Below are 19991 nucleotides of genomic sequence, written 5' to 3' on the forward strand. Positions count from 1 at the left end.
TTTTATACAAGTGCTTTCAAGGCATACCATTTCTAAAGGTTCCCTTTAAGACATTTTGTGCGCTAATGTTTTTTTCTGGTAGGCCAGCTTTAAGTATAAGGAAGGGGAGGGGGGGTACCTTGAGTAATCTCTATCATCTTGAGAGCAGACGCCCATACAGTCATGTAGCACAGCAGGGCTTATAACGGCGCAGCGCCATTCCTCCATACCGCAGATTGTGGAGCGAGCGTCCACGTATCGGTCCTCTGCAGAGGTCAGCCGTGGACACACATCTTTCTCTGCCTCCTGGTATGTGAACAAGGTGATAGCGCAAGTATGAAGAAAGTCATCAGAGGTGTCAGTGTGATAGATCACCCGGGGCGAGGAGAAAGAAAAGGAAGGCCTTGTGACAAATCTGGTTAGAGAGGGAAAGTGTTGATAAAGTGAGTCATTTATCAGCGCGCTCCCTCAGTAATGGCGTTCCCGGCCGCGCAGTCCACCAGACTGGTAGATACGCCTGTGTGGGCTTTTTAAAAAAAAATATTTTCTCTCTTCTTAACTTCCCCCTCTCACTAAAGCAAGGGACAAAATTGGTTCTGCTATATTAGGGCTAATTAGCTTTTTAATAGACTCTCTGTCAGTTGGAGTTATTGGCTTATGCATCATGCTTTCTTAAGTTTTCGGAGCAGTGTAGGGGGAGGGGGGATAGCTTTGTGTCCCGTAATCCTCTGCTCGCACCATCACTTACACAATGGAAGCCATTAGAGTAGCAGAAGTTTTGCAATGTTGGGTGTTTTTTGTGGATTGGCAGCTTCAGGTCGAGGACGGAAAATATTTTATTCTATGAGGACTGGAATCCGCTAAACACTGGTCGTGCTCATGATTGGGTCATCGGTCAAACCTCTGCATTCGGCAATAGAAATGTCTCTGCCGTGTCCTCACTGTAGCAAAATATGGGCATCCATTGTGCCGAAATAAAGCTCACAGGGCAGGAGTAGTACTCCTTGTGGTTTATATTCTCACTGGTGCTTAGGATCAGTCAAATTGAACCAATGATCGACTGTATATTTGGTCAACCTGCCCTCCAACCATCTCGGGTAACCCCCTTCCCCCCCCCTCCCGAAGTCTGATCGGAGGGTCTGAGTTTTTATTTCCACACGAGAAATGCTGTATTAAAGGAGCTCTGTACTCTGCTTTGAATGGAGGGGCAGGATGCATGCTCGATCGCCGCTCCATTCAAGCCCCTTTTCACGTGGATCTGAATTGAAACCTCTGTGACCTTTACAGAGGTCAGTTGTGCAGGGAAGGGGAAGGAGGCAAGTTGCGTCCATCGCTTAAAGTGAATGGTGGATCCTGTGTTATGTATACACAGGTGTTGTCTGTTGTCGTAATCCAGCCTGTGATGATAATGAGATGGCTGCTGAGGAGTGATCTCCCTGAAGATAACATTATATTAGGAAATGGCTCAAAATGCAATCCCATAATGTCAAAGTCTAAGTCCAAACTTTTGGGAGACCGTAATGTCGGGCTAATATTACTAATCTGCACGTTCCATCCCCCAATGTATTTGTTCACCACCGTTTCGCACATACTAATTCTTCATTTAGTGAACAAATATGCAAATACATATTTTGGGAAATCATTAGTCAGGATCCATAAACGAGCTCGTAATGGTCCAATTAATCAGATGAAAATGCAGGACAAACCAGAGCGAACATTAAAACGTTTCCGGCCCTACGTGTAGCCGGGAGCCAATTAGTAATGCAGCATTGTAATGATCTTTAAATGAGTCGGTATAGGCCTCCAACGAGCTTGTGTGGGTTTTTAGATATAACGAGATTCTTCAAGTTTTGTCAGATTTTCATAATTGTTTTTTAGTTATCTCTTTGACCATAACAGATCATTTTATATCTTTTCTCTTTTTTTTTTTTTTTCTCCCAAGGTCAGAAGATGCCAACAAAGCCTTCTCTGCTGCGGTGCAAATGCATGACGTTCTTGTCAAGGCCTGGGCCATGTGGGGCGACTACTTGGAAACCATCTTTGTCAAGGAGCGTCAGCTGCATTTGGGCGTGTCAGCCATTACCTGCTACCTCCATGCCTGCCGTCACCAGAATGAAAGCAAGTCAAGGAAATATTTGGCAAAAGTATGTTTTTGGCCCTAGTTTTTGACCTGCATTAACCCGAATGAGCTACTTTAATCACTAGTGGCACCATGTACTCATCGGATTGGGTTCTCCATGTCCATCCTAGACCCACCGGGCCTACTAGATTGTTGATGGACCCTGTTGGAACTAGTTGGAGCAGTAGGCAGAATCTAAATGTGTGTTGACCACCTTTTAAAGGGGTATTCCCATCTTCCAGAGGAATAATGCCATCAATATTTGATAGATTGGGTTCACCCGACTGGTTAAGGTGTCCTCTGGCCACCGAACCCAGGAGAGGAACAAAAAAGAAATGGTGGTTACGTAGGTGTGCAAGTCTCTATTCAGTTATATGGGAGTTAGCCGAGCAAGCTTGCTTCCACGAATGTCACAGAAGTCATTGGCGAAAGGGGGGGGGGGGGCGCACACACACACCTCTCCATACACTGTGCCTAGGTGCAACATCCAGAAGCCCCCTCACTAGGCAGGTAAGGTGTCAGAGGACCCTCCATTCTGGAGTTAGAGGTGGAACCCATCCCCATTTATGGCATATCCTATAACTATGCACTAAATGTGTAAGATACGGTAATTAACAAAAATATGCAGTGCCTACCGATTGCCAGGGGTTTCATCATCCATACCCAAGGTCATTCAACCGAGCAAGCTCCGGCCAACCGCACATTTACCTTGGCAGTGAAATAGATGGCATCCATTGAAATGAATAAGCAACCACAAGAGTGGAAGCCACTATTTCCATCTAGCTAAAGGAGAGGACTCGTGATTTGTGGTACTTTCCTTCTGTGATGTTCATATGCCTGAGGAAATCTTCAGGGAAACTCCTTCTAGATCAGATATCGGCAACCTTTACCATTCGAGCTGCTGTGAAACTACAACTCCCAGCGTGCACACACATTTGGCTGCTCTTGTAAATTCTATAGAAATGAAAAGAGGATTCTGGGAGTTGTAGTTTGATAACAGCTGGCTATCCCTGCTCTAGATTGTGAACAGATCCTGCCAATAGTGACAGGTCCCACCCGCATGCATTTTGTGTATGTGACCTTCTTTTCTATGTCCTGTGCTGTCTTTTACATGGAGCTGAACATTTACATTTTATTTACCTCCGTGGTCGCAGGTCCTGTGGCTCCTGAGCTTTGATGATGATAAGAACACTCTGGCGGATGCTGTGGATAAATACTGTATTGGGGTCCCCCCTATCCAGTGGTTGGCTTGGATCCCTCAGCTTCTTACCTGTTTAGTAGGCTCCGAAGGCAAACTGCTTCTGAATCTCATTAGCCAAGTAAGTTCTCCTTGCTGGTATTTTTTGGTGTATTCTAGAATTATCCAAATATTCAAACCCTGCTTTTGGCTGCCGTGTTGTTTTAGAAATCACACAGCTCCTCATATGGGAGAAATTACCCTGGCAGTGTAACTGCGGGTGTTCAGGGAGTAAAATATTGGTCACCTATCCTCAGGATAGATCATCAATATCTGATCAGGGGAAGGTTCTGACTCTCGGTACCCCACCGATCAGCTGTTTGGAGAAGCCGTAGTGCTCCTTTGAGCATTGTGCCTTCGTCCTAGGCCAGTGATGTCACTGTCATCGGTCACATGAGGTTGTCCAGGTTCAGAGCTGAACCCGGACATACCCATATTTTCACCCAGGCAGCCCCGCTGATGTTAGTATCGGAGCATCTCATGCTCCGATGCGCTACCTTACCCTGTGCTAGATCGCGCAGGGCAAGGCCTTTTTTGTGTACAAGAACACAGTGTGTTCGGTGAAGTCACCGGCTCAGATGGGCATGCTTTAGCGCTGCCCTAGCCATTTATACTGGCTAGGGGCAGCGCTAAAGCCCAGCCCATCAGTGCCGGTGACCTCACCGGGCTTCCTGGCAGCCCCATGGAGAGCCCGGTTCGTCACCAGAAATCCTGAAAATGCCTTTGCCCTGCGCGATTTAGCGCAGGGCAAAGGAGAGCATCGGAGCATGAACTGCTCCGATGCTCAAGTCAGGGGGGGGCTGCCTGAGTGAAAATGGAGGTATGTCCGGTTCAGCTCTGAACCCGGACAACCCCTTTAAGTGATTGGCCATGGGCTGCAATACCAAGCACAGCCACTATACAGCGCTGAGTTGGTTTCTTGTGAGGAGTAAGGATGAGCGAACTTGTGTTTCAAGTTCGGCGTACAAGGTTCGGGTTATCTAATAATTCTGTTATGTATTCCGCTAACCACGGACCATAAGGTATGGTCTGTGGTAGCGGAATTCATAACGGAATTCTTAGATAACTCTGACCTTGTACGCCGATCTTGAAACACAAGTTCGCTCATCCCTAGTGATGAGGTCTCAGCGCTGTGGCCCTTTCAAACAACTGATCGGCAGGGAGGGGGGGGGGGGGGGGGGCATATGTTGGATCCCCACTAATCTGATACTGATGACCTATCCTGAGAATAAGGTTAAGTATACTGCTGGAAAAGCCATTTAAGGCTACTTTCACACTCGCGTTTGGTGCGGATCCGTCATGGATCTGCACAGACGCATCCGTTCAGATAATACAACGTCTGCATCCATTCAGAACGGATCCGTTTGTATTATCTGAAACATAGCCAAGACCGATCCGTCTTGAACACCATTTAAAGTCAATAGAGGACGGATCAGTTTTCTATTCTGCCAGATTGTGTAAGTGAAAACGGATCCGTCCCCATTGACTTACATTGTGTGCCAGGATGGATCCGTTTGGCTCAGTTTCGTCAGACGGACAGCAAAATCCTGCAAGCAGCGTTTTGGTGTCCGCCTCCAAAGCGGAATGGAGATGGAACGGAGGCAAACTGATGCATTCTGAGCGGATCCTTTTCCATTCAGAATCCATTAGGGCAAAACTGATCCGCTTTGGACCGCTTGTGAGAGCCCTGAACGGATCTTACAAACGGAAAGCCAAAACGCGAGCGTGAAAGTAGCTTAAAGTGGTTGTCCAGGATTAGAAAAACATGCCTGCTTTCTTCAAAAAAATGCACCACCCCTGTCCATGAGTTGTGCGTGGAATTGCATTTTCAATGGGGCAGAGCTGCAGTATCGCAAACAACCCATGGACAGAAATTTTGCAGTTTTTCTTTTGAAGAAAGCAGCCATGTTTTTCTATTCCGAGACAATCCCTTTAAAGCCAGGGGGTCCACTGAGGTTTGCAAGTATACATTTGAAAACCCTTCTAACATTGTTGTCATGGCTCAGTTATGAAGGAAAGCCTTGACGCTAGTGTGAACAGAGTCTTAGAGAAAGATGGCTGTATGTGACGGTATCAGAAGCACTTAGGAACAATGGCAGTTCACCTAAGATGAAGATCTGCCATTGTCCCCTGATGTCACTTGTATTGGGCCATTTGGATGTGAAAACTTAACTGCAAGCTCCCACACCTCTGGTAGCTAGAGAGAGCCTTCGTCTGGAGGGCACGCACCGACAAATTTTTATGTGTGCCATGTAAAGTTTAATTTTGGAAAAAGTGAGAACTCGCGACCGCTGCAAAGACTGTTGTGGTACAATTTGTAAAATACCTTTAAATGGTTGCTAAATTTTGACATAACTTTGGATAAATCATTAGTACTGGTGACTATAAGAAAGTTTGTAATATAGAAAAGTGCTGCTTTCTCTACCTAATAGTTTCTTCTTTCTCCTTCCTCCTAAACTGAACTCCTCCTGTCTCTGTAGTCTCCTGGGGCAGCATGTCATCTGATCCTTTAGTCATTTTACAGTCCGTCTCAGTTGCTTAAGGCAGAGATATATTACAAAGTTTCTTATGTTCCCCTAAACTATTTATTTATACAAAGTTTGGCTAAAGATTAATAAACATTTTAGAGTAAGTTGTTCATTAATGCCTCCAACAGAAGTCTAAGCCTCAGTACTATATATATGCAGAATGGTCTACTCTCTGCACTGTTGCTTTATGTGCATGACGGTGTATTTTGTGTTTAACTCACGTGATTAATTTTATATATCACCAATTATTTCTCTATTAAACCCCTGGCTTTGTATGTAATGTAGACATTTTGGGTATTGGGGGGGGGGGGGGGGGGTGTTATTTTTATATAGTGGAGCTAAAGTGGTGCTTTCCTGTGTAATTTGCAAATCTAGTTAAGTTATTGGATGTAAGTGCTTGCTAATTATTTTATAAAGGCAAAATGGAAATGAGCAGAAATTACCTCGTGTTTCACAGTAATTGTTATGTGCATTGTGCGGATTACGGGAGACGACGAAATCGTTTCTCAGATTCCATTAAGCCAATTCAGCTAATGTATATGTGTGTGTGTGTGTCTGATTATAGGTAAGGTAACATTCTACATGTATAGGCTATATATAGATAGATACAATTAATGTACGTGTTGTGTATTTTCCACGTTCCATCCATCTTCTCCATTCATGTCCAAACCTGCCAGTGCATTGTGGATGTGGGTCTTATCTATAGGGATGTTTGTATGCGTATTCTGCAAAGGAGCCCCCCCCCCCCCCCCCCCCCTAGTAACGTGACCATCTGATCTCCTGCCATGGTTTTCATAATTTTGGAGGGAGGTTCGATCATACTCGTTGAAGATACGTTTTTTTGCATAACCTCCAGACTGATTACAGAGCAGAACTTTTACAGTGCGGCTAGCCACATGTGGCCAAGCCACGTCCATCCTCCTGAGCAAACTTGGCCGCATGTGGCCAACTGCACTGTGGGATTGCACCCTAAACTCTTGCTTTTGGACTTCTTGGCTTTTATGTAGAAAATGCAATATAAGTGAATCACTGAAAAATCTTTAAACTTTAGGGCAAGTGCTCAGCAGTTCCCTCTATGAGCAGGCGGTCTTATCGCTGATTGACAGTTTTCTGTGCATATACAATCATAGCAGGAAGGCTGTCAATCACTGATAGGACCGCCTCCTCATAGAGGGAAGGCTGTCAATCACTGATAGGACTGCCTCCTCATAGAGGGAAGGCTGTCAATCACTGATAGGACTGCCTCCTCATAGAGGGAAGGCTGTAAATCATTGGTGGGACCTCCTCCTCATAGAGGGAAGGCTGTCAGGTCCGCCTCCTCATAGAGGGAAGGCTGTCAATCACTGATAGGACCTCCTCCTCATAGAGGGAAGGCTGTCAGTCACTGATAGGACCACCTCCTCATAGAGGGAAGGCTGTCAGGTCCGCCTCCTCATAGAGGGAAGGCTGTCAATCACTGATAGGACCTCCTCCTCATAGAGGGAAGGCTGTCAGTCACTGATAGGACCGCCTCCTTGACTTTAAAGACCATTCAGAGCAGGAGTTTAAAAGAATAAATTACAAGTTTAACTGAATCTTTTCCCATAAAACTATATATCAATCTGCCTAATTCCTCCCGCTCTATAAGATGCTGCCTGCAGAATTATTCACATTTTTATAGTGACAGCTTCCCTTTAAGACAGCAAAGAAACAACTTTTCCATTATCCGTCCACAGTCTTCCATTTTCTCGGAGGCTGCTCGTTCCTTCCCCACAGTGAATCCAGAAAAAGTTGCAGCGAGCGAGAATCCTGCCTATTTCATGATCTGACCGGTTTCCATGGCAACTCGGTCCTTGTTATAAATTACATTGCCGCATCCTGCCTCACAAGTGACACAATTTGTGCATATTTTATGAAGCCTTGTTAGGAGAACAGCCCTTATGACAAAACGCTCCACCACAAGATCGCTCCTGCTCATCAGTATGCCGACGAGGCGCCTTAACCCTCCAGCTGCCGCAGGGCCGGCTCTATTTGCAGGGCTGCTAATGAGACTCTTTCAAGTGCACGGTGCCCGAATGTAATGGAGCACCTAATGCGCGACGGCTGAAACCCTCCATCTCCTAATTCTTCCTTAAGCAGGCGTGCGATTTTGCACTCACGGAGGATATTTTTTACCTTTGGAGCCTCAATTATGTAGAGTAAGATTACTCTCTAATGGGCACTGCCAGTGCGCGCCATTGGGTACGTTGGGAATTGTGGCCTCATTTCGGAGACTTGCTGGCTGGTGTCATTACGCCTGCTGTTTTTTCCCCTCTATCTAGTACCATACCTAGCTGGTATCATGCCGCACTGATCACATTCTGCTGCCTCGTTGTTTTACTCAGGAAGATGATCAGGAGGACGCTCTTTAATTGACCCCTAGCACCAGGCGGAAGTGCTGAGGTGGCACACCTGTTGCTTTTTTCGTCATGGCATTGCCAAAGACACAGCTTCGCATTGATATTGATCGCCAAGTTGGTGCATTGTACAGAGGGAACCTATCAATTCCTGTCTTATTGCACTGTATAAATCAATCAAATCGATTAGCCATGTTTTTTTTGTACTGTAACAGTGTTGATGGCTGGGCATATATGAACGTTCATTTCACTAACTGTCCCAATAGATGATATACGTATATATGTGATGGACCTCTAGTCATCAACTGTAATCTGGCAGCAAGTTTTTGCCTGCAGTGCCTCCGCAGGGGAAATTAAGTATGACATGGTGCTCGTCACAAAGATTTTACAGATTGATGACCTACCCCCAGCTCCAACTGCTAGCAACCCTCACCGATCAGCTTTTTGAAGGGGATGTGGCTCTTATACTAAGCACAGCGCTTTACTTTGTACAGTAGCTGTGCTTGTTATTCGCTTGAATGGTACTGAGCTTGCGCCTGACTGGTGTGACCAATGGATGTGACGTCACAGGTCTCTTCAAACAGCTGATCAACCAGGGGACCCGGGAGTAAGGTCCCTGTCAATCAGAGATTGATAACCTATTCTAAGCGCAAGTCATCAATATAACTGTAATGCAACTCCTGGAAAAGTTCTTTGAATGCTATGGACACCTTCAGGCAATTAATTTTTTTTTGTGATTTGTGCATGATTTTGGGCTAAATTTCAGCTGTTTTGGGGGTTAAAAATCTGTCTATTTGCAGACTGTCCATTCTGAGTTCCGCCAACTGACTGCTCATGTAAAGCCTCATCTGTGACCTCCTAAAAAAAAAAACATTATAGCTAAATTGATATCAAACTGGTAAGAATATGGCTTAAATTAGTGTTTATGAGGTCAGGAGATCAGAGATAAGTCTGCACATGAGCTCAGGAGGGACAGTCTGCAAACTGATTTTTAACCCAATTTATCACAAAAACTGCTGAAAATATGTAAGAAAGACCAATTGTGAAAATGATTATAGCCCCCCCCCCCCCCCAAAAAAAAGTTGCCCCGAAGATGTCCATAGCCGTTAAAATCACTGGGCTTTTTTTGTACTGCATGGACATGCTGGGCCCTCCAGAAAGATAGATGCGCTCTGTAGCCACTTTCTGCTCCAGCATAATGCCTTAAAGGGGTATTTCCAAGAAGTCGTGTAAGCTCCATTGTTGCACAACTGAAAACGAATTAACATTTGCAAATACCATCAGTTCCTAAGAATGTAGCCAAAAATCAATCCAGGATTGTCTTGTCAGAGTTACATCCTCCATTAGTTCCCATCCTAACAGGTGGAGCATGCGCAGACCTTAGCTGCTGTTTCAGCATTAAGAAATGACGCATGCGCGGTCTTGCTATCATCGCTGCACAGGGTAAGGGTGTGCACTTCAGCCGCGCTTGCGCTGTGTGTCCTGTGCACCTGGCAAATGTCAGTTCTAGTGCCAAAGTGAGCAGTCAAAGTGTTTTTTTTCTCATTCTATGAAAGGAGTGCCAATTTTGACGGGAGGACACCAATGCAGGTATGAGACTGCACAGTTTGTGCACATTTGCAATGTCTGCGTGTATGTAGACGTTTTAAACATCGTGCCATATTCCCCATGGAAATGTATGGAGCCCGTCCATAGACCTAATTCCAATGGTTTTATTAGTCTATTCTAGTCCCTTTTACACGCTTGTTTCCTTTTCGCCCTCCATAGAAATGAGCGTAACGTCTGAACTCTTTGCCTTTCTCAGGTTGGCAGAGTATATCCTCAAGCCGTGTATTTTCCCATCCGGACGCTGTATTTAACACTGAAGATCGAGCAGAGGGAGCGTTACAAAAGCGGTGAGTCTCGGGGCCCCCGGAGGAGCTAATCTCCGGGTTTTACACATAGATTACATTAGGAGAGGAAGTCATTTCATGCTTCCTATTTGTGTGCTGACACAGCGTAAAGATGGCAGAAGACTGGAAAATATATTTTGCTTCTTGCTAAACGTTTTTCTCTGGAATCCTATGAACAGGTTTTTATTGAGGGCGGCAGCGCTTTCTACTCCGCATCACAAATTGATTCCATATCCCATTAGTCGTCTGAGGACTGTTCTTGTAGCGCGGAGTGATCCCGCCATTCATGCATTTAGATTAGGGTCTGGCCGTCTAGAACAGGTTCAGGGGTAAATGTCCCCAAATCTTCTGCCATACAATGTCCCTCTTCTATACGCCTTTGTGTCCGACGCAACCTAGTGTATGTAATTCAGCACGCGTGCAGTAGCTCCAAAAAGACTGGCTGCACCCAATGTATTCCAGGTAACTGATGACGTTGCATACATCGGGCAGTGATATTACTTTAAGGCCTCCTGCACACAACTGTATGTATTTTGTGGGCCGCAAAATACGGATACAGTCTGTGTTGCATGAGCATTTTTCGCTGACCCGTTGACGTCAGTGGGTCCATGGTTCGCATTTTGTGGTTCTATCTCTTGGCGGACCGGACATACCAATGTGTAAAACACACAGATGATCCGTGTGCTTGCCGCATCTGTATGTCTGCAAAGTGCAGACCACGGACCCACTGAAGTCAATGGGTCCGCAAAAAATGTGGACAGCACATGAACTACTTACGTATTTCGCGGACCGGTCTTGTGCATTGGGTCTTATTAATGAAATGAGCATTCATGAATAAATGCAAAAAGTCCTGGAAAACTCCTTTAAGGGTATGTTCTCATGATGCACCAGAATGCCGCCAGAATCATGGCACAGATTCCGCCAGTTTAAAGCCGCGACCACACCGAGAAAGCACAAGTGTTTTTTTTTTTTGTTTTTTTTAGAGTTGTGCTATCAAATAGAGTTTAAGAGGACCTATCCCCGCTCCTGACATGCCTCTTTTAATAGCTTCATGCATTTCCCATGTAATAATAATTCTGGAGCATCTATTCATTATGGCTCTATGTTGTGCCATTCCTTTATTATTTCTACTGGAAGTTATGAATGAATTGCTAGCAGTCTGCAGTAAGGGTACAAAGGGGCGGTGACCAGTTGGGGGTGTGTACCTGCACAGACTCACTCTATCCAATCAGTGCTGTTATTTTCAGACTGTGCAGGGACACCCCCCCCCCAACTGGTTACCTCCCCTCGGTACCCTTACTGCAGACTGCTAGCAATTCATTCATAACTTCTAGTACAAATAATAAAGGAATAGCACAACATAGAGCCATAAGAATAGATGTAGAATTGTTGTTATATGAGGAATAGCATGAAGCTATTAAAACAGGCATGTCAGGAGAGGTGAAAGGTCTTCTTTAAGCCACAAATTGGTCCATGGCATTCAAAGTAGAAACCAGCTGTGGATTTTGCCTCTGCAAAGTCTGCTGCGTGAACATACCCTAACAGATAATTCTGACTGCAACCATCACTAGAGGGAGCTTGAAAGCTATGATAAAACCTGTACGAAGCTCCCTCTAGTGGTGGCTGCAGATATTTTATCTTTCAACTGCTTGAGTTCTCCTCATTTGTGAAGTTCTCAGATTCTGATCAGCTAATTGTTCTGGATGACCTCCAAGTTCACGATATCTGCCTTGTTATGCATCCCTTTCTCCCATATTTCTGCATAATTAGGCAGAGTGGGCCATTCAGGACACTGGGAAAGCTAGGTGGCATCCCCCGACGCTGCTTTAATGGCGTCTGTATTCCTTTTGCATCCTGCCTACCCAAATACAGATAGAAGGCTAGCTGCACAGAGCTTTGCAATATATCCCAGCGGACAGCACGGTGACTTACAGCGTCCCGTTATTGTTTCATTGGTTATTCTTCAAGCATTATGGGCGGATGTAAAATGTTCTTGTTGCAGTAATGATGTCTCCTATAAAATCACTTTAGCTTGTAGAAAAATGAATACGAACGGAAGATGCGCGGAATAGAGCGGCAGCTAAAATAGATTATAATTTTATTTTTTGTTTAAAGGGACTGATCCTTTCTGCATAGCCTTCATATATACAAGGCTTTCTGAGCTCCAGAGCTTAAAGGGGTTAAATATTGATGATCTACTTTCAGGATAGGGCATCAGTATCCGATCGGAGGGGGCCCAACTTCCTACACTGTCGCCGATCAGCTGTTGTAAGGGGCCATGGCGCTCGGGAGAGCTCTGAGGCCTCAGGTGAATGGGATTGAGCTGCAATACCAAGTTCAGCACCTACACAATATAGGCGCTGTGCTTGGTATATTAAGAAGAGGGCACAGCGATTGCCCTTTCAAACCGGTGATCGGCTGCAAAATCTACCACTAAATCTACAAAGGAAGTGTCTGCCTGTATGCAGGTTGATGGGAACTGGGAATCTACTGAAACGGTCTCTACCTGTAATTTGTGCCTATGCTGTAAAGTGATTGCATCTATATTGCTCTCCCGCAGACTCTGGGCAGCACCAGCCAAGCTCTGTGGGTACCCAGTCCCATTCTGCCTCTGACCCGGGGCCAATCCGTGCCACAGCACCCATGTGGAGGTGCAGCCGAATCATGCACATGCAGAGAGAGCTGCACCCCACCCTTCTGTCATCTCTGGAAGGCATCGTAGACCAGATGGTTTGGTTCAGAGAGAACTGGCATGAGGAGGTAAGTGCGGAGTCCTGTACAATGATACAATCAATGGGTGGCTACTGGGCACTTCTTGGTCATATACCTTAAAGGGGTTGTCTGAACCCGGACATACCTCCATTTCCCCCCCCGGCAGCCCCCCTGACATAAGCATCTGAGCAGTTCATGCTCCGATGTTCTCCTTTGCCCTGCTCTAAATCGCGCAGGGCAAATGCATTTTTTGGAGATCCGGTGACATACCGGGGCTCTCCATGGGGCTGCCAGGAACCCTGTTGACGTCACCAGCACTGATAGGCGGGATTTAGCGCTGCCCTAGCCAGTAAAACGGTTAGGGCAGCGCTAAAGCCCGTCCATCAGAGGCCGGTGACGTCACCAAACACACTGCCGGGCGAGTTTTAGGAGAGCTTACAGTGACATTCTTCTTTATTTTCGTTCTTTCAGGTCCTCAGGCAGTTGCAGCAAGGACTGGCGAAATGCTACTCCGTGGCCTTTGAGAAAAGCGGAGCCGTTTCTGATGCCAAAATCACCCCTCATACTCTGAACTTTGTCAAGAAGCTGGTCAGCACCTTTGGTGTGGGGCTGGAGAATGTCTCCAACGTCTCAACCATGTTCTCCAGCGCAGCCTCCGAGTCGCTGGCAAGAAGAGCCCAGGCCACGGCACAAGACCCGGTCTTCCAGAAGCTGAAGAGCCAGTTCACAACAGGTAACGAGGGCTTGTTTCATCCTATTCTGCTTCTCTTCGCTACTTATAGGTTCCACTCTGCGTCCGGGATTGAGGATGTAATATTATATCCTACCCTATAGCAGTAGGTTAGGGACAAACCCTCCTTTTTGTTTTCCGTTTTAGAGGTCAGTAACTAGTATTTAAACCACTTGCTCCAGAGAAACGGACTTGACCATATAAAGCTGGGTACGTGAATGGCGTGGCTTTGACAATGTTGCTGATACGTATAACAAACCACGACTGTCACCGGTGTAGTTGGGCTATGCTTTACCACTGACGCCCCCATCAAACAGCAAATTTTGGCAGGGGAAGCCGAGGCCAACCAGACACCGTTGTGTTGTCAAGGCGGCCATTTATATGTAATACATGGATAGCTTGAGACTGCCAGAGCGACAATCTCTGCTCTGTCTCATAGAGTGGGGTCACGCGTACTAGGACATAGGGAACGGGCGGAAGGAGACATCTTTTCTAAGGAGGTGACACAGACTAGATGATGCACTATCAATATCTGCAGTGTTTATTCCTCCCTGACAACTGTTGGAATAAGTCAAAAATGGGGTCAGTGCAGTTGTCATTCCCTAAGGCTCCTTTCACACTGTGTCTTTTGGAGGTACAAAAGACATCAGTAGGATTTTTTCAACCTATACCTCGGATGGATGCTACCTGGTTGGCGTTCATTGGCATATGTTACCCATAGGCAAACCTATACTGTGCAGTATACTTTTTAAAAAGTTTTTTCCTGTATGGCATAGCACAGTCTGCACCCCGCTTTCATACAGCCAAAAGGACACTCTTTGATTTGGGACCTATGATCGGGTTTGACATATGCTACCTTACACCATATTAAACATAATTGGTATCGGTTGGATTGGACTCGGGGACATCTGTCCCTTTTTGCCTTCCCTTTTAACCCCCGCCATTACATTTTTGAGTCTGTACAAACTATTTGGGGCACCCAAGGTTAGCACTTTCCCCTTTCTAAGACTCGCCGGCCATCTGGTGGGACGCTGATTTCTCCCGCCGTGTGGAGCCGCCGCGATATCGAAATTGGCTGATGAGATTCACTGTAAAGTAGCTTCCAGCTTTAAATATGACCTACATATCTGGAGCCCACTAAGTCTTTCATGATGCAGGCCGTGTGGCACAACAGTTGCATGACAGCAGATAATGGAAGACGTGAACCATGTGATTAAATTTAATGGATGAAGGCCAGCAGGGTAAGAGGCAGCAGCGCGTTCTCCTCCGGTCCCAGCGATTGTTTGCCCAGCCTCAGAAATTCAGTTGCGGTTAATGCTCTGAAATGTTGCTTTCCTTCTGTTTAATGGGTCGACGTTGCTTCCGGAAATGCAGTTTTGAATAGAAAAAGCCCTTCGGAGGGAGACGTGCCTGATTAACCTTTAAATATCTATTTATGGCTCTATATAGTAAAATGTCTCCTGACCGGTGGGAGCTGGAGAAGGCTTGTGTGAAGAATGGGCACATCTTGTGCACCAGGGACTCGGAGTCCTCTTGAGTATATATCGCAGCAGATGTTTATTTTTAATTCTTAATAGTCTAACTTTATTCAGTCCATCGCCGGTCCGTTTTTATGTGCGGTGTGCAGCTGTGTTCGGAAGCCTCTCCAATTTAACTAGCTGTTTTAACATAGTGATTGCATCATTAGGAATGGGAACAGCTGAAGAACACCCTTCAACTGCACTGGAGCACTGGTGCATGGCGTTTCGATTTGTCGTCTACTCTCAGTGATCACTGCAGGAGACCTTGGGATGATGACATTTGTAAAATGTGAACTTAAAGGGGTAGTGCATCCTTAGACATTCATCGCTCATCCACTGGCTGAATGGGTCTGATGTCTGGGTGGGTCCCAAACGCTTGACTTTTGCGAAAAAATATTCGGAAAGGGGGAACTTCCTACAGAACGGGACACCCGAAGTGAGAGGATAGCAGCCACACATGTGCGGCCGCCCTCTATTCATTTCTGTGGGACTGTCGAAAATCCCCATGCACTATTTCGGCTATCTCCGCCAGTCCTGTAGAAGGCGCGTTCTTCATTCAGTTCTGTGGGACTTCCGAAAATAGCTTATCGCGCTCACTCCCCTAGAAATTAATGGAGAGCACGCTGTGCTCGTTTTCACTTTCAGGGACCCATTCTGGTGAAAGATGCGGGTCCTATGCTAGTGATGTGCCACCAATGTCTCAGATGAGACAATGTTGTTGTTGTTGTGTTTTTTTTTTAATTAAGACTGGCATGTAAAACGCCAGTCTTAAAGGGGTTCTCCGGAATTTTCAGATTGACGGCCTATCCTCAGGAGAGGTCATCAATATGAGATCCGCAGGCGTCCCACTCCTGGCACCCCGCCGATCAGCTGTTTTAGGAAGCCTCTGCGCTCACTGGACACTCTCTTCGCAGCTTACCAGTCACAGCGCCATCCATTGGATAGTGGCTGTGCTTGGTATTGCAGCTCTCACCTGCATTCATTTGAATGGGACTGAGCTGCGCCTAGGCCATGTGACTGATGAACGTGACGTCACATGGCCTAGGAAGGGGCGTAAGCGCCGTGGCTTCTTCATGCAGCTCATTGGCGGAGGTGCTTGGAGTCGGCCCTTGATCATGAAGATAGGCCACCACTATCAAAGATGGTGGTCACCCTCTGGAATAGGTCCACACTTATTCATTCCGTTCTCTCTTTCTCCCCCCTTTAGACTTTGACTTCAGCGTCCCGGGCTCCATGAAGCTGCACAATCTCATCTCCAAGCTCAAGAAATGGATCAAGATCCTGGAGGCCAAAACCAAACAACTGCCCAAGTTCTTCCTCATCGAGGAGAAATGTCGCTTCCTCAGCAATTTCTCCGCCCAGACGGCAGAAGTGGAGATTCCCGGAGAGTTCCTCATGCCGAAGCCAACGCATTATTACATCAAGATCGCCAGGTAACGTGAAGCCCCCCCATCGCCCAGAGAAGGCGCTTACCTTACAATGGAGATCGCTGCCTTGATGATGGCTTTGAAGCAAGTTTCATTGTTTGCAACTTTGTGACCTCCCGGTTGTCATAGCGTGATGAATTGTTTATTCACATGGCCATTGTGGCTAGCGCTCTTAGCGTTACCTTGCTACCTGATTGTTCCGGAAATGTGTTCTCATTTCTCTCGTTGCTATGACAGTTCTGGGGCATTGTCCTTTCTGGATAGTAAAATGCTAGAATACAAAAGAAAAATTGAATGCGGCCGAACTAATGGCTTCCCGAGTGAAGTCCTTGACAGGTACCGGCAGGCTGGCTCAGAATAATAGTATAAAAGGGATATTGTAGGAAATGAATCTTATTCAACAAGGCCTAAAAAGCTCGAGGAAAAGCGCGAGACATGCACGCACACTGCGGCCTCACGCGAAGACCTGCGTTCATGTGGGTGCCTTCTGTTTGCATGATTTTTGGTGATTTCACTGCTAATAGATATGCAGTTTTGTGCCATCCATCATCAGAGATTATGAAGAAGGGTCTCCTCATTAACAGCGCCGCTCTTGTCCGCAGGCTGTTTCTGGTATTGTAGCTCAGCCACATTTAAATAATGGAGCTGAGTATTAATGCTAGACACAACCCGTGGGCAACAGAGGTGTAATTTTAGTGACATCGTACAACCCCTTGAAATGACACTCGGAATAGGACAACGTTGCCCCCCTCCACTATTTGTCCTTCCGCTCCAAAAATTGATGACAGAGGAGATGAGACGGATTTCTGGGTTCTTTCTTACACTTTATTAAAGGGGTTTTCCAAGACTTTTATACTGATGACCTGTTCTCTGGAGAGGTTGTTGAGGGTCCGAGCGTTGGACCCCCACTGATCAGATAGTGGTGACCTATCTACAGGATAGGTCATCAATATAAAAGTCTCAAATTCCTTTTAAGGGCATAATTGGCCATGAATATACCGTAAAATAGCTGTTGGCCAACAGTAATTTCTCCCATACACATGCATGCCGGGTTCAGCCAAGTCATGCATGTGTTCTCAACGGGTAGAGAGGTGTACTGGCTGCCAGACTCCCTGGCGCATCTTTATCTCCTTCAAGAGCAAAGGATTGGGCATGTTTAAATTCGACATGTCTGATCTTTCTTCCCCCCTTCATCACCCTATACACATAAGATAGTTGGCCAGTCCTGCCCACTTTGCTTGTATGTGAAGGCCTGCTAACTAAATTTAAAGGGATGGTTCAGATGATAGACTCCCTTTGAATATGTCCTGGACTTAAAGGGGTTGTCCAGTTTTCATTACGAGTGACCTATCCTCAGGATAGGTCATCAATATCAGATCGCCAGGGGTCCCACTCTTGGCATCCCCGACGATCAGTTGTTTGAAAGAAGCTCTAGTGATTACAGCTCCTCCGTCCCATCCACTTGAATGGGAAGGAGCAGTTATAGTTCCGCTTCCTATGAATGGTGCGCAGGACCGAGCAAGTTCTCTTCAAACAGCTGATCAGTGGGGTCGCCGGGTGTCGGACCCCCACCATCTTGATTTTGATGACCCATCCTGAGGATAGGTCATCAATATAGGGAACTCGACGACCCCTTTAAAGAAATATAGACGTGTTGCAGAGGTAGCCATTTCCGGTGTGTATGAGGACAGTTCCACATGTTGCATCCCCTTTAATAGGTCAATAATCATCTCCTTTCGTTTGGACACTTATACGAGTTGATTTATGGACCAGCACGGGGTTTGGACTTGGGAGGGGAGGGGGGGGGACACATAAAGCACTTCTGCACCCAGCGCTTCAGCGGTCAGTGATGGATGTCACCCTGTCTATAAGCGTCCCTGTGGGCCAGGTGTCATTTACAGCATCACCGCTCGTAAATGAATGGTTCCCGAACTAAAGTGAGAAACGACCGCACTGAAGATGGTATTTGGCCGGGAAAGTGATTCTAGCTGGCCGTCTGAGCTGCAGCATCGCTTTCCCCATCATGCTGATTACCGCCGAGCATACATTTACAACTTGGCAGCTCGTCACAGAGAACAAGAGCTTCTCCTCATTTTTGCTGATTGGACTTTGAATCCAAGTAGACTTATACCCGTCATCTTTGCAGTCTCATCACCACTTTAGTGCTTTAACCCTTAAAGATCCAGATACGCACTCTTGGGAGGTCCGCCTTCATCTCTAGGAGCACGCTTTCCATCATGGTGCTTTATGGTAGTTTTGTCCCATTATTTTGGGCTGCGATTTTTGCAGAGTGGTGTTCAAGATGGTAAAATCTGTACCAGTTATATTGCCTCATGGATTGGCGTTCTGCAAGGTTGGCTATCAGTAGGTGGCCTCTCTCTCGTCGAGAAGCCATGACATCCTGTTGGCCATTTTGGTGATGATATCCTCTTGTTGTTTTCTATAGATTTATGCCCAGAGTAGAGATTGTCCAGAAGCACAATACGGCTGCCAGAAGACTCTACATCAGAGGTCACAACGGGAAAATTTACCCCTACCTGGTCATGAACGACGCCTGTCTGACCGAGTCCCGGAGGGAAGAGCGGGTCTTACAGCTCCTGCGTCTCCTCAATCCATGTCTAGAAAAGAGAAAGGAGACCACAAAGCGCCACCTTTTCTTCACTGGTAAGTCTGTGCCTCTATGAGTGTTCGGGATATAAAGCAAATGTTTGATATAAAAATAAAAAAACTAATGGATCAAAAGAAAAATTATGCAAATTATATTGATCCGCGAGGTGGACATATATAAACACCTCCAAGAGTTCGATCGAGAACCTAATTATTTTGTGCAATCAGTAAAAACAGAGTACAAGCGTCTATGCATAACAACAGACCAAGAAGTGGGGTCTATTATTAGGCTTAGTAGCCAGTGCGAAAACTGCAGGATTTTATAGTTTTTGTTTAAACGTATATAGTGACATGAAAAATTAAATATACCTATAAATAATATGTTTAACATAAAAACTTGAGTTAAACGATAGGTCATTTAAGGGTAAATGCATACCACCCGTCTAGATGACATTTTAACACCTCCATCTACATGCTGCGGAGATTAAATTGACCTGCAGCACAGATTACAATGTACAGGGGGTGAAATCAGCAGCAAAATCCCTATATTATACATGCAGATCTTGCCGCCGATTCGTGGCAAACCCCGACACTGGATTTGATATGTCTGTGTATCGCAGTATGAGCGACTTCCCTGCGCTCTTTACCATTGATGTGACCGCCTCACTACAGGGTTCTACAGTATGTAGCCAGAGATGCAGATCGCAGCCTCTAGCACCGCATTTATAGTTAATAAATTATGGATGGTGCTCAAGCTCGTGTGGGGTTATTTATTCGATTATAAGCCGGAGCCTGTCTACAGCGATGCTTCTAGTCAACCCCCCGCTCGAGTGATTTGGAAAGAGAATGCAAGATCCGGCTGACT

At 46.0% G+C, this 19991-nt stretch overlaps 1 protein-coding gene across 1 annotated transcript in view; it reads left to right on the forward strand.

Annotated features, from left to right (window-relative positions):
- The window catches only part of LOC122928872 (transformation/transcription domain associated protein), a 153129-nt gene that overhangs the window by 119384 nt on the left and 13754 nt on the right, over positions 1 to 19991 (forward strand). The window contains 7 exon segments of the mRNA XM_044282163.1: positions 1922 to 2123; positions 3253 to 3417; positions 10043 to 10133; positions 12691 to 12890; positions 13314 to 13575; positions 16300 to 16525; positions 18966 to 19183. Of these exon segments, the coding sequence (XP_044138098.1) occupies positions 1922 to 2123; positions 3253 to 3417; positions 10043 to 10133; positions 12691 to 12890; positions 13314 to 13575; positions 16300 to 16525; positions 18966 to 19183 (1364 nt within the window).

The sequence above is a fragment of the Bufo gargarizans genome, chromosome 2, assembly GCF_014858855.1.
Source record: "Bufo gargarizans isolate SCDJY-AF-19 chromosome 2, ASM1485885v1, whole genome shotgun sequence".
In the NCBI taxonomy this organism is placed as follows: domain Eukaryota; kingdom Metazoa; phylum Chordata; class Amphibia; order Anura; family Bufonidae; genus Bufo; species Bufo gargarizans.